The 14,523-nt window shown below is 37.1% G+C and overlaps 1 protein-coding gene across 1 annotated transcript in view; it reads right to left on the bottom strand.

The window, feature by feature from the left end:
• The window catches only part of LOC114358692 (uncharacterized), a 211,595-nt gene that overhangs the window by 72,876 nt on the left and 124,196 nt on the right, over positions 1-14,523 (bottom strand). The window contains exons 6-12 of the mRNA XM_028312712.1: positions 11,140-11,615; positions 10,210-10,488; positions 7,623-7,811; positions 7,001-7,333; positions 4,115-4,245; positions 3,180-3,764; positions 1,841-1,950 (exon numbers count right to left, since the gene is read on the bottom strand). Coding sequence (XP_028168513.1) covers positions 1,841-1,950; positions 3,180-3,764; positions 4,115-4,245; positions 7,001-7,333; positions 7,623-7,811; positions 10,210-10,488; positions 11,140-11,615 — 2,103 coding nt within the window. The remainder of the gene's footprint in view (positions 1-1,840; positions 1,951-3,179; positions 3,765-4,114; positions 4,246-7,000; positions 7,334-7,622; positions 7,812-10,209; positions 10,489-11,139; positions 11,616-14,523) is intronic.

Below are 14,523 nucleotides of genomic sequence, written 5' to 3'. Positions count from 1 at the left end.
ATTTAAAGGTAAAAGTTTAATCTTTAAAATGCTGCCACTTTTTTTGTTACTAACAAATTCGTTAGTACACAAGATCGCGTGGAAACAACTTCATGTAAGTGATTCCATAGTTTTGCTCGCGAGTGTAGTATTATGTTATGATACATTGTAAGGTAACCGCTAGCAATAACGAGTTTTAAAGCTGTGCTATGAAGTTTACCATAAGCCTAGTATAATGTAAAAGAAAATTATGAATTCCTTACTGAAATTACTTCAAGTTACTTTAACAGCTATATGACACGAAAAAAAGAATATAGTGATTGGTATTAATATTATGAACAGAATATAACTAAAATCGTTTGCAATTAAATACATAATTAGTAAGAAAGACGTATTTCCAGTATTTATTAACATAGTATTTTTTGTTATAATGCAATCGGTGCATTTTGTTGCAAATCCTCTTCACAAGGTCGTGGTCTACAATAAACGTGGTATTGCTTTAGGAAAGACGCTTCCCTGTGCAATTGTTGTGCCACACTAACTAAATGTTGAGATACATTTCCTAATTCTGACCTTGTTTCAAGTTAATTAAGTTTCAATTAGCTACTAACCACTTCTGAAACATGATTGCGACGGTTGAATTCGTTTTTTGGTCGATTATTAATAGTTAAATTATAATGTAAGTACCTAATAATTACCAACAGGATTAATAAACCAGCTTCAATGTAATGCAACCACATTGTCAAAAAAAAATCTTTTTTTCGTATTAATTTGAGGAAGGTAATAAACTGAACGTTCTTTTTAGGGAGGCTATGGGTCAAAACTATTTTCCCGTGTTTTTTTTTTATATTGTAATGAAAGTGATTATCCTAAAATCATCATCAGGTATTTTAGTGTCCACTGCAGGACGACCCTCTCTGATTTACGAGAGGAAAATCATTGTTGATTTGACCTACCCTCCTCAAGCTGTCCGAACGGGTTAAGGAAGATCATGTCCCCATATTTCTCACTCATTTGTCGGCAGTTTGGTGTAGTGGTTCAGAACGGACTACTATGCCGAGAGGTCCCGGGTTCGATTCCCGGCCGGGCAGAAATTGAAATGATGAATTTTAATTTCTGTGACGGGTCTGGGTGTTTTCTATGTATAATTAATATGTATGTATTTACAAAAGTATTTAAGTATGTTTATCCCGTCGTCTAGTACCCATAGTACAAGATTTGCTTAGTTTGGGACTAGAGGCGCAGTGTAAAATGTCCAAGGATATTTATTTATTATTTATTTATTTGCCTATTACGACATCCGCGGGCAGAGTGGAGACGGGCTTATTCTACTGTGCTGGCACCACGGCATAAGAAAATAATTACGTGCTAGATATCGATCATGATTATGACCAGGGATGTTATGGATATCCGTAACCGTAACCGAAACTTTCGGATATCCGAAATAAAAAAATATCCGAAACCGTAACCGTAACCGATTCAAAGTTTCGGATAGATTCGAATGTAGGCAGTTTAAAAATTGATTTTTGTATAGCATTATAATGTAAAGGCATAACAGCCTGATTTACCTTTATAATGCCATCTAGTATCAATTTTTATTTTTTTATACGCTGTAATGTGTGCGGCCATGAATGAACCGAATTGTGCAACTATTGCAAATTGCATTCTAAAGCACAGATATACGTAACCGTAACTTTCGGATATCCGAAATAGAAAAATATCTGTAACCGTAACCGAAACCGGTATAATAATATTCCTATATCCGTAAACGTATCCATAACCGGAACTACATATCCATAACATCTCTAATTATGACTTTCCTCAGTCATTCAACGTAACACTAGCAAAAAAAAGCACATACCTGTAGCGCACTCTGGTGTTGATGTGGCGAACCTCGCGGCCTCCGCTGCTTTCGCCATCGCTGCCGGAGCCAGGTACTTCCATCGTGTGGATCGACATCGACTTGCTCACCTAAGGAGTTGAAGTAGAATTAGTTGCTATAGTCTATCCAATATAGCTTGATTAGAATGACAGATGTCATCAAAAGTAACGACATAACTTTGTAGTAGCGTTCAATGAGAGCTAAATATTAGCGGACAAGAAATAATTCACGTCTGACCTACAAACAATATTTTCGACGACAGTGCTTCCAATAAAAATGATAATTTCGTGTAAATGCAGCGTTAAATTACACCAATAAGAAGTAATTCGAAATTATAAAAATCAAGCCAGAGTATTAACGACGTCTCTACAAGGTTATCTCGAGTTACAAAAATGTTAGTGTTGGGACATATCGACAAATGTCATATTAAATGAAAACTATTTTTTAACATATTTAACAAAAATTTTTTGTAACTAATTTTTTAACATATTTAAGTCAAGTTATACGTTTTTCTAAATGTTCACTATTAAAAACCAAAAAACATTTCATTCTTAAACAATCAAACATCGGAAATCAATCACCGGTAATTTTTTGGGTATTCATAGCACCGTTGCTCTAGAAGAGATGCCCATAATAATAAAAACACAGAATGTACTTTTTTAAGTTGCCTCAAGACACTGAGAGGTAAATAAGTAGGTAATATTTTTCATGATAATTCATGCTCATGTATTTCCTTCGCTATTTTCCGCAGTTTGGCACCTCACGTCACATCATTTTACCGAAGTCAGCCCTATAGCTTCGGCGCAGTGCCGATCACTGACGTTTGTCAACAAAATGGTGCTTGACTCTTGAGACAGGCTAAATTACACCATATTGTTAATGACATTGAGCATACATTTTTTTAAATACCATCGCGAAGTAAAACTTCTGTACGTAGTACTTATTATTATTCTGTGATCATACTGAGTTTTTATCAAACAAGTGCAGGAGCAAATGAGAAATGAAAAAAAAAATATTTTGTCTTGGTAACATGTTTGAAGAAACTCTCGTAACTATAGGCTGTATGGAAAGTTTGGCTAATACTGAAAGAAGTATTATCACTTGTATGAGGTGAAATGTTGATTTCATCACAAAATCGTTAACTATTAAAGATCAACTCTCTCATTCTCATGTGCCAAATTATGAGACGCATCAGTCTTTCAATAACGAAATCGACGCTAGCGTAAATCATGATTCCCACTAGTGAGTGGGATAATCCCAATAGTGTCACTTTTAAGAAATGGTTTTATTTAAATAACTGGTCAGAATGTATACTTACTGGTGGAATGTATTTTCTCACTGCGGCTGCCAGTTCATCGATGGTCTTCTCCTTCTTAGGCACATCCAATCCAAAGAACTTGTTCTTCGCTTCTTGGTTCAACGCGGATATCTTTAGTACTGTTGGTGGTTTCTCCTGGGTCATCATGACCGGTTGGCTTGGCACGGCTATCTTTTCTGGAGGCCTACGTAGCTTCCCCAACTGGATCGGTTCGTCTAGTTTCTTGACGAACCTGCGATACCTAGTGTTATCCTCTTCTTTCTTCGCTTCCTCTGATGGTTTTCTCACGAGTTTAGCGAGAAGCGGCTTCACTTCGGGGTTTTTGGCTTGCGTTAAGCGCTCTTTGAGTTCATTCGCTCCTGGTAGCTGAATCTTACGAGGGTATTGGTCTTGAAGTCTGGTGAGGTCTGAGTCGGTTCTGGAAGATTTCAGTTTGTTGTTTTTGCGCTGGAATCTCCTTGGTTTTGGGCCGGGCATCTCGTCCGAGCTGTCTGATGAGGAACAGCTCTTCTCTGAGGAAGAGACGCTCGACGCGGAAGCGGATTCGTCATCCGAGGAGCTGTCGATGCCTTCATCTTTGAGACCCTGTAATAAAATGTATAAATATTAATTTTTGGTAAATGTTAGCCAAAAAAATATTATACAAACCAGTCAAGAGTGGGTCTAATTAAAAAACTAAGAATGTGCACAAATCGATAAATAATTTCAAGGAGATTTCTTATGTATGTTGGAGTCTAATGATTCCAGGATACGTCTACAGGAATATTGTAGATGTTTGTGAAAAAATGCAACACACAATATAGACGATTTTCGCCAAAGATAGCCACTTTTGCGTAAACTTTAAAACCACCAAGAATATCGTGTAACTAATTTGCAAATAAAATAAAAAGAGAAGAAAAATAAAAGAAAAAAAGCGAACTAACATATGCACGCACCTCGGAACTCTCTCCCTTGGCCAGCGTCTTGGGTTTGGTCGGCACCACAGTGCTGCCCGACTTGAGGATGCCTCGCACCTCGGGCGTGATCATGCGCTGCACTCTCTCGGCCGGCGAGTCGTCGTCGAGGTCTGCAATAATAAATGATATTATTTTAACGCCATAACTATACGCTATAGATGTTATGGTCAGTGAATTATTGGGTAATTAAAATCTAATTTCAAATTATTTGAAGCATTTTATTGGTAACCTCTATAAAGTAAAGCGAATTAAACGCAACAGTCATTTAAATGTTATTTCCCACTGACACTTCTACGCCCTGTTATTTTTTAAAGATCAACCAACTAGTGGTGTCAAAAAGTAGTACAGTTGTTCTTACAAAGTTAATGGCCATATTATCTCAATGAGTAGTTTCCTAATAATCCGCTGACCATAAGATTTCGATGAATACTTCTGTGACAACCACGTCTTGATTTGATTACTCAAGAGTAATGCTTGCCTTTTTGGCTTATGGATGGAAGAAATTTTAATACAAAGTTTTAAAAAAAAACACGAGATTAAACAATATGTATAAGACAACCTGCAAAAATAACGAAGTTGTGTTGTCACAGAGATACATTTATGTACAAATTTTCATAACAGCTGGCACGTAATATTTTAAAGCATATTTTTAAAGAATGACAAGACACAGCCCTATCTATCAATTTTAAGCACAGAAATCTGTAATTACATTTATGTATGTTCGTGCCAGCTTTTACGAAAGTATAGTAGACCCCAATCCAAGCGTTAAAATACAGCCTATATACATTTTTATACGATGTAACTGTAATTGCTTGATAATAGGCCACATTTTCCTGTAAATACGAAAAGGAGTTGATGGGAAGCCATGGGGTTACTTCCTCACGAAGAACTGGTTTCATAATAAACAGGAAAAAGTATTAATTTCTTTTTACTCGTTAACGAAGAACCCATTCTAGAAAAAATAAACAGGAATATTTATTTCATGTTCCCAATTTCCAAGTATTACGTTTACGACATAAACAACCAAATAAACAACATTAAAAAACCCAAATTAAACTTCTTAAATTCACCGCAACTTTCATTCATATACAGGGTGTTTCTTGTAAGGTGTCAAACCGAAGGCAGGTGATAGGTGAGGACTAGACCTATCGATTTCACCCCTATGTATGTTTTACGATTTTTCATAGTTTAGAAGTTATCGTTAATTTTGTGATTTTTTCAAATTGTATGACCTAGTAGGCTTTAAATGTTTCTCAGAATTATTTTTTTTGACAGATTCCCTATTAATTGCAGATTTTTGAAAAAAATTATCAACTTCCTATCTTTGATGCAAGATACAAAATTTTTGCTAGAAACATAAAAAATATGCTTTTAGCGGAACATTCTAAAATTTTCAACTTAAAAGTTTAAAAAAAAAGAGAACTTCCATAGGTCCAAAATATTTTTAAAAACTGCGCAGTTTTCTGAACTTTCATAATAACACAAAAAAAGCGATTACAGAAAATAATGGCCTATTAAGTACATGTTTTTATGTGTTATTATGAAAGATCAGAAAACTGCGCAGTTTTTAAAATTATTTTGGACCTATGGAATTTCTTTTTTTTTTAACTTTTAAGTTGAAAATTTTAGAATGTTACGCTAATAGCATATTTTTTATGTTTCTAGCAAAAATTTTGTATCTTGCATCAAAGATAGGAAGTTGATAATTTTTTTCAAAAATCTGCAATTAATAGGGAATCTGTCAAAAAAAAGAAATCTGAGAAAGGTCGACCCAAAAAAAAAGATAAAAAAATTTAAAGCCTACTGGGTCATACAATTTGAAAAAATCACAAAATTAACGATAACTTCTAAACTATGAAAAATCGTAGAACATACATGGGGGTGAAATCAATAGGTCTAGTCCTCACCTATCACCTGCCTTCGGCTTGACACCTTACAAGAAACACCCTGTATATAGATCACAAGAAGGAATTATATTTTATTTAAAACAGATTGGGCATATGACTGAGTGAGCTCAAAATAAATATTCGAGTATCAAGTACCGAGATGAGAGATATGAGAAATTTAACTCGGTGTTGCAACTAACCCATGGTAATATGAGTGTGCTGTTATAGCGATAACCAAAGCTTTACCGAGTGGGATTAGAAAATATCAATAGCAATACAGACAACAGCACATTAGACTACATTTTTGTAGCAAAATCACCCTTATTACAACTACATAAGATACCACATTTTGCCTCGCCTGTAATACTTACAGTTATATGGTGAGTGGGAATTTAATTCTAATCTAGCGTTTGATTACATCATTCTTGAGTTAGTAATTAGTCTGCCCCAATAGACTATGGAAAATTCTCAAACTCATCATCATAGCGTCTATGACTGAGCGAGTCCAGTCTGTTGCACAATATTTTTTTTAACTTTATTTATTTTAAGCCAGAGTCTACTGGTGCGGACATAGTATTATTATGGTTAGAATTGGTTTGCTTATGCTTTACACCACCCACTAATATTATACTTCTTTGGTTAACAACTCTTAAAAACTCGTAGTAATGTTACGTCTAGAAAACAATAAAAACAACATGGAATTAAAGTAATTATTTCAAGAGAACCCCATCTGAGAAGTCAATTCAAAGAACTCAACTCTCCAATTTCCAAAAAAAAATTACACCAAGCGAAGATTAGATTTTTAGAAAAGACAGGTCTCAAACTTCTCAAACAACCTCGGCGGACACCAACTTTACTCCATGCGGTATTAATACTCCATGCAAACTCCGAACTTACCTTGGTATTACTGTATTAGTGCTGAACCCAAGCAACGACAAGCAAAGGAAACGACAAACTGAAATAATCAACAAAATCAGACCTAAGCTTCTAAACTTTGCGTTCTGCCGCATCATATACTCTAGCGACGTGTTTTTAGCGCTGGCCGATCGGAACAGTTCCATTTTGAGTTGGAAGTCGGGATTACGTGGCACTTCCTCATGAGTCAGGGATTTGGTCAACCTCTCGTTTTGTTCCATTGCCTCTTGAACGTGGCTGGCGAGCACTGGCATTGTCCGCAACCGGGAAGTCCTGGTCCTCTCTTCTTTAGCTCGAGGAAGACCAGCCACAGGAGGTTTGTGAGTCAACTTCTGGTTGAACATCTTCATCTTCTCACTCAGCGACATCTTAGCTGGATCGTCTTCGTCTAACTTAGCTGCCACCAGTGAGTTTGTGCGTATTTACATAACATTGTGCAGTTGTGTTTATAGCCCGGACATACACAGAGTCGAGGACATGCAAAAAAGAAACATAAGCCGACAATCAAAAGACAGGAAGCTTTCTGTTTATCAATTTACCGTTCAAAATGCAATTTACATGCTTCTAATTTCTCTCTGAGTTTACAAAATTGTCTGAAATAATAATGAAAGTAAAAAAATCAAATAATTTAACTTGATATTTGTGTCAAAAATAAAAGCAGACTACGAAACAACAATAAATCTTACCATCTTCGTCCCTGTCTAGCATATTAGCTGAGCTCTTGGACTGAGCGAGAGAGAAATCTTCCTTGGGACTTTCCGGTGCGGTCTCTGGGGGTGACGAGAAAGAGATCGGTTGTGTTTTGAAGCGATCCGTCACGGATGGCCCCTCCTTATTCTTTGAGCGACTGTGACGAATCAGTGGCTTTGGCGTTCCTGAAAACGAGAGAAAAATATTAAGTAAGTACATACACGATTTTATAGTAAATCATACTAGTGCTCCAATTCAATTTACCTCTTATACTCGTATCGTATAATAAATATAGTACTTAAGAATCATTTTAGATGATAGAAAGCGATTTAATATTTGCAGTCATTACAGAGAAAGGTAATTTTTCTTGAATACGAATTCATATTAGAGTAGAAAACGTTAACTGGAAGGGAGATACAAGATTTGAATCAGCTCAGCTTATTTAAACAACACTAGTAGGCATCAACCTACTGTAACAATAACCTAATGATATGATGAACTACATAGTTAATATCAAATATGATTGGCAACCAAGATACAATCGCTGTATTGATCCACTATCAAGTACAAAAATATATTTAGATCCACCGAATTATTCATTCCCCGCTACTATAAATATCGAATCGATCTGCATCATCAACAGTGTGACTAATTTACACAACCGATACAATCTATAAACTCGATTACAGCACAAGTACATAACATACGGGAACTATATTTATTATTACACAACACGTTACTGCCAACTGTCTAAAAATATATAGCAATGTCGAGGGAGGCTTGGCCGTACATAAGCAATGGCCGGTTGTCCAGACTTGTTTACGTCATCATTTAGTATCTACTGTAAGAATACGTCTTTCCAATTTACCAGAGGCAAATAGAGGATTTGGTCTACACTCTTCACGCTGACCAATCGAGTAAGGAAAGCATTTAGCATATTTCTTTTTCAACTGCCTCTTACGACATCCACGGGAAGAGTGGGGGTGATTCTATTCTGCCCGAACCACACAGCTACGTCTACATGTATCATGATTCATTCTGTAATAGACCATTAGTTCCAGCTTCTACAAGAATTTTGATAGAACCAATATGATACTGAGATTTGATACAATTATTGATTTAACTTATCTGTAGCTTCTTAATTCCTTAGTATGTAATCATGGATCGCACCATAGAGGTTTTTAACCGATCCTAAAAATAATAAAATATTATTGCACTGTGTACAGAAGAATCATATTATGAACTTTTAACCCTTAACCAGGCTAAAAAAAGTCATTGGTTTTCTAACGTATCTTCACAGCATAAAGTTCAAATTGATAAGGGCTTTATGAATACCAGAGCTTGGTTAAGGGTTAATAAGTGCGATTATGCATTAAACTATGGTATGATGTGTTCCCCTGTACAAAGATCGTAAAATTAACGAACCGTTACAGTGTTTCATGGAAATAACAGCATTATTACTATTACACTTAGGAACCTAATTCCCTAGGCAGTGTGTGCCATACAAAATAATTATTACATTTCAACCTATGTAGCCTTGAACTGTAATTCTGAATAGATTTATGTATAAAGAAAATGGAATATCGAAACGCTGACTTGCAACTTTGCAAGTACTATTGTAATACTGTGTATGGTCAGCATTGAAAGTAGTGAAACGTCTAATTTCAAGCAATTTTAAACCCTGAATGCTTCAAATATTTGATTTTAGCGGTACTTAGTCAATCAGAAAATAAAACTGGATCTGGTACACTATTATAATGTATAACAGTATCCGGCACTAGCCATAGCTGAACTAATAGGTCCTTGATAAACATCGGTCTATTATAATTTAGTTTTAACATGGTTTTGTATGCATTTAACTATCTATACTTGCGACTGAAAAGTATATCACTGCTTTACCATGGGAAGGGCGGGCAAGCACTGAAGAACTATGTTAAATAATTTTTAAAAGTTATATTCTCATAGCAGCGGTGCTTTACAAATGGGACTGTAAGTTTACAATATTCAAAATATTATTCATTTTAATTCTTGTCTCCTAACCTACTCCATCCAACTTCAGACTTAAAGTGAGCGTTGTAAACGACAACAGAAGGCAAGGAGACACCTGGACAAACTCATAAAATCTGTCTACGCACGCGCTACACAACAGTGCTGCCACGTATAAAAGCTGTTTGGTACAAATGCGTAGTGTGAGTGCAAACATCAGTGGTGTGGTTACCATCTGCAGTTGGTTTTAATTCACTTTTAGAAAGAGATTTAGTACTAAACTAAGCAAGCTTTTCCTATGGCGAGGCCAGAAAAAGGAAATAACATACTTAAATATTAATAGAAACATCCAAACCAATAGAGACAGAGTTCATGTACACAAATGTTTTTATTGCTCGGGGATCGAACCCGCGACCTCTGGCATAATAATGCGGCACGTGAACCATCATCAGACCAGGCGGCCATCAATAAAAACAAATGACAAAAGAATAACAAATGTATAATACTCTGGCATAGTTAATCTGGCTCGCGAACCACCTTGCCAGGTGAGAATGAACAAAAACAAATGACAGTGAGAAAAGAAACAAATGAAAGTACCTTTGGCCTGCTGCTGCAACTGCTGCCACATGCTGGCTCTGGCAACCACGCTGTTGCTTTTGACCAGCCCCAGAGCAAACCCCACGCTGTTATCCGGGGCCTCATCATCGCTGCCCGGGTCTTGAGGGCTTCGCACGCATTCGTTCTCAGTAGACTTCCTATCACGCTCCATCACTCGGAACCCGCGCTCGATCGACGAAGGAGACCAGTCGTTCCCACTGCTGTTGGTAGCGTGATTCTCCCTGATCTCCTGGCTTTCGATCAATCCTAGTTCTTCACCTGGAAAATACAAACGTAACTTTAAAATATATGTATGTTAATGAGTTCATGTTAATTCGATACAAAACAAGCTGTTCAAATATTGTTTCAATATGTACAACACGGGATTTAATTGGACACGGTATTCACGTACTGGATTCACAGAGCAATAAACGCTTTATTTACGTGAAATCCATGTGGAGGGAACCGACCATGACATTACGGTTGACGGACGTCTGAATCATCAGTCATCACATAACAACCGACACAAATTTTTGGTTCAAATTTAACTGTACCAATGACACTTTTTTGCCGCGAAAAAACGTATCAAATTGCTTAATAAGCATCCAAATACCCGTTTGACAAAGAACACGTGCATTACATTGACCCAAATAAGTCTAGAGACATTCGCAAGGTTGCGACGTTTATTTTCAAAACGATCCTAATACGAATAGCGGCGCATTCAGTAAAGCTAATTTTACCAAGCAACATAAACAAAACGCGGTTAATGCAACCCGCCCGATCTCATTACTTCCACATGTTTACTTCATGACATTGGTACAGCTTTGATAGGTCGATATAAACATTGCGAAATCATCTTATATTTATTGCTTGACTCGAAAATAACTCGCAAGTTTTAAAAGTGATTAATAATTCCGGGAGTGAACTCACCAGAATGCGGACCGGAATCCCTGGACGAAGCGCGGTTGTACACTCCGCTATCACAAGACACATTTAGACTCCAGTTGTCGGCTTCGGCCTGTTGCCTCTCGTCCTCCTCCAAGGCTCGGCAGTCCTCATCCAAAGCCACTCGGACCTTGTTCACCTCTTGTTCGATCTCGTCCAACGTCGACTGTTTTCTTTCGGCGTTCGCGACGATGTTTTCGAAATCTAGAAAGGTGGCCTCGCCGTAGCTTTCGTCCTTGACGGCCGGTAGTTCTCCGTTGGTGGCGGGAGATTTGACACTAAAGGAGCTGGTGCCAAAAGGTGGCGAATCCAAGTTCTGCGCGAAGTCAACAAACGGGTCCCGCTCGGGTTCCGTCGCTCCGAGGCTCCTGGGTGCAGCAGCACCGGACTCGACGGGGCGTTTCGTAAAACTACAGTCCGCTGTGGCGAACGGTTGGAAACTCGCTTGGCCCGGATCCAAACTGCGAAATGAGAAAAGAAGCGCGTCAATGTAGAACACAGCCGTACATAAGAAAGAGATGGAAACCTTTTCAGTGCGCCTTCATAAATTTCGATGAGTTATGGCATGAGTGATTGGAGCGGCGTCGCCAATCTATCGTTTAGGAAGTTTGACAGTATCGGCAATATAATCTAAATATAATTGTCTGCTCTCGATACTAAAGTTATCTATCGATCTTTGATCAAGATTTATCGATACTCTAAAGCCTGTGCAGTGTTTACGATTGGTGGTGTTTTAGCCATTAATCTTGCTATCACATTTCGGTGCGTTAAAAACGAAAACAAATAATCGAAGTTAAAAATAGTCTTATGTATTTCAAATAGGTACTAATTTTGTTTGAGTACTTAAAGTACAGAACATTGTGCAAGGCTCTTGAAAACGCTTGAATGGAACTAGTCCAATGCAATTTCTCAAGATAAACTTAATAGGGACAAAGTCGTAAAACTGAACGTGGTCCTAAAACTGTTCTCGCAAGATGGACGGCGTCAGCTGGTTTCAAATCTACGCTATTAAGGGCAGATGAACAACAGCGTAGGAAAAAATGGAACGGGAAAAGTTTATTTATTAAATAAAAGCCTTGCTGTACAGTGTCACACTGGTAGGAACGAGAAGTGGGAATATGCTCAATTAACCCTGATAAGTTTAATGCATAGCCTTATTTGTTAATAAGTAATGGCCAAAGGAATGACACAGCGAATTAACATCCATTATGATGTGATGTATGATCCTATAGCTAAGCGTGACAGATGATTTAAGTTAATCTTTATGAGAGAAAAGTTGTTCATACAAAATGAACCAATGGAAAAGACGAAACTTTCATAAAATTTATCAAAATAAAAATGAATCAATAGATATCAAACGATGATGACAAGTCAACAACATAAAGCGATTTGACCCATAAGTCACAAAGCAGACACAAACATAAATGATCCAGAGTAGGTAATGTTTTCAATAAACATTAGTAAGTGCAGTTGTAAGTGGCTCTAAATTTCCACTCTAAAACTTATTCCCAAAATACAATTTGCAATACCAATAGGTAGATAGGATCATATTCACTATCACCGTAGCCGCAATAAAACACGATGCGAGCCGAAGTACAACACATCCAGAAATAGTTTTTGACCCAGTAACGGCTGGAGTACGTATTTCCGTCATGCTCCCGTCTCAAGCTCCGATGTTAATCACCATGGTGATTAATCTATCGATTAATACGATTGTCTTATAACCGAATGTTAAAACAGTCTATGTAACTTTGATATTGAATAATTAACTGTTCAAATATGAACACAACATACAAAGCCCTGTCAACGATTGTCGAGTTCCAGCGAACTACAATCAATGGTCAGAAGCCGCGTAAATGACATTGCATTTCATTTTCCATTGCAATGCTCTCAGATTTTAGGACGGTTTAAATTGGAAATTCAATCGTTATATCGAGTAAATCAAATGTATGGTTTCGAAGGAGAATTGATTTTCATGCTGAAATCAGAAAAGGTGCATGCTTGTTCTATCAAGGTAGGTAATTTAAAGCCAGTTTATAATAAAAACACATTGTAGATATCATTAAAATACTAAGGTAAAGATTTACGGAGCTTTTATTGCAACTGTTGTGGAAGATTATTCTGATGCAGTTTTCGTGTAACTTAAGCTCAGAATACGTTCCCGAACTTTAAAAATGAATCAGCAAATAAATACTGCACTTTTTAGGTCAGCTCGTGGTCCTAAGGGCGCACAAGAAAAAAATTGGCTTCTTTCCAAAAACACTATAAACAAATGGCAAAACTTTTCATAGAATCTGCTGCTTTATTTTTTTACGAGACATCTCAAAGTGTCTGATAAACATAAAAGCGTATGCAACGTGCAATCTGTTCCAAATTACGTTAGTAAACTTTATGATAGTTATGAAATAACTATCAAACTCGTTTCCTGAAAGGAAGCATTTACGAGATTATGTTCTATCAAAGGGAAAGTGATTAGCTTGCGTTCTCAAAACGTTTACTTTTAACGATAAGGGTTCCACGTAAAATGGATATGGACTCGCTTGTTAATTGCACAAATGGGTATCGCTTATTATTTTAGCTCACGTGACCTAAATGCACAAAACGGAGCGCATAGTCTGGAATGGACATGCTGACCCAAATATTGGTGCAGTTTTGGTAACATAACGGGTAACGTACCATTCGCCAAGTTGGTTCAAATATTTGCAATCCAATTTATGCATCTTGTCACCAAACAAAACACCAGCTGTCCTCTACGGAATAAACAAAAGCTAGCCAAAATTAATTCTTACGCGTGTACAACCATACGCAACATGACTCAAACTGTAGGATTCAGCGGTGATGTCAGGGACTAGAACATTATGTAGAATTAACGCAAATTCTGCTAACCAACTTCATGAATAGCTAATTGTGTAAAAATGGTTAGGGGATCGGCATTAAATTTAAAGGATTAACTTTCAAATTCAGTACTTTGGCCGGATTAAGCAAATCTCACGCAGAATGGATTAGGTTTGAATATTTATTGTAAGCTTCGTAAATTGAGATTTACTGGAAAAAGAAACATTTTATTCTTGTTACACTGCTGCTTTATATGCTTTTCATTAATTTGAATGGTTTATTTAAACAAGAAAAAATACAACCCAGTCTATAACGGAGCGGATAGACCAGCAGCGGTAGCGGGTTAGCATCCCGCGTGCGGCAAATGTTAGTGTGACGTTCGCACATGTAACGGGCGAGTAGTTCAAAATACTGTATTTTGTTAACACGAATCACAAAGGAATCTGTATTGAGGAAAGCAACCGAAACATCAAAACGGTCAGTGTTCAGAACAAAACATTCGGTGCCGGCCCACGCCACACGCCCGCCCATCAA

Source organism: Ostrinia furnacalis, unplaced genomic scaffold (assembly GCF_004193835.3).
Source record: "Ostrinia furnacalis isolate ACB-3 unplaced genomic scaffold, ASM419383v2 OfSCF4102, whole genome shotgun sequence".
Taxonomy (NCBI): domain Eukaryota; kingdom Metazoa; phylum Arthropoda; class Insecta; order Lepidoptera; family Crambidae; genus Ostrinia; species Ostrinia furnacalis.
The sequence above is the reverse complement of the archived record's forward strand: the minus strand, read 5'-3'. Positions and strand labels throughout refer to the sequence as shown.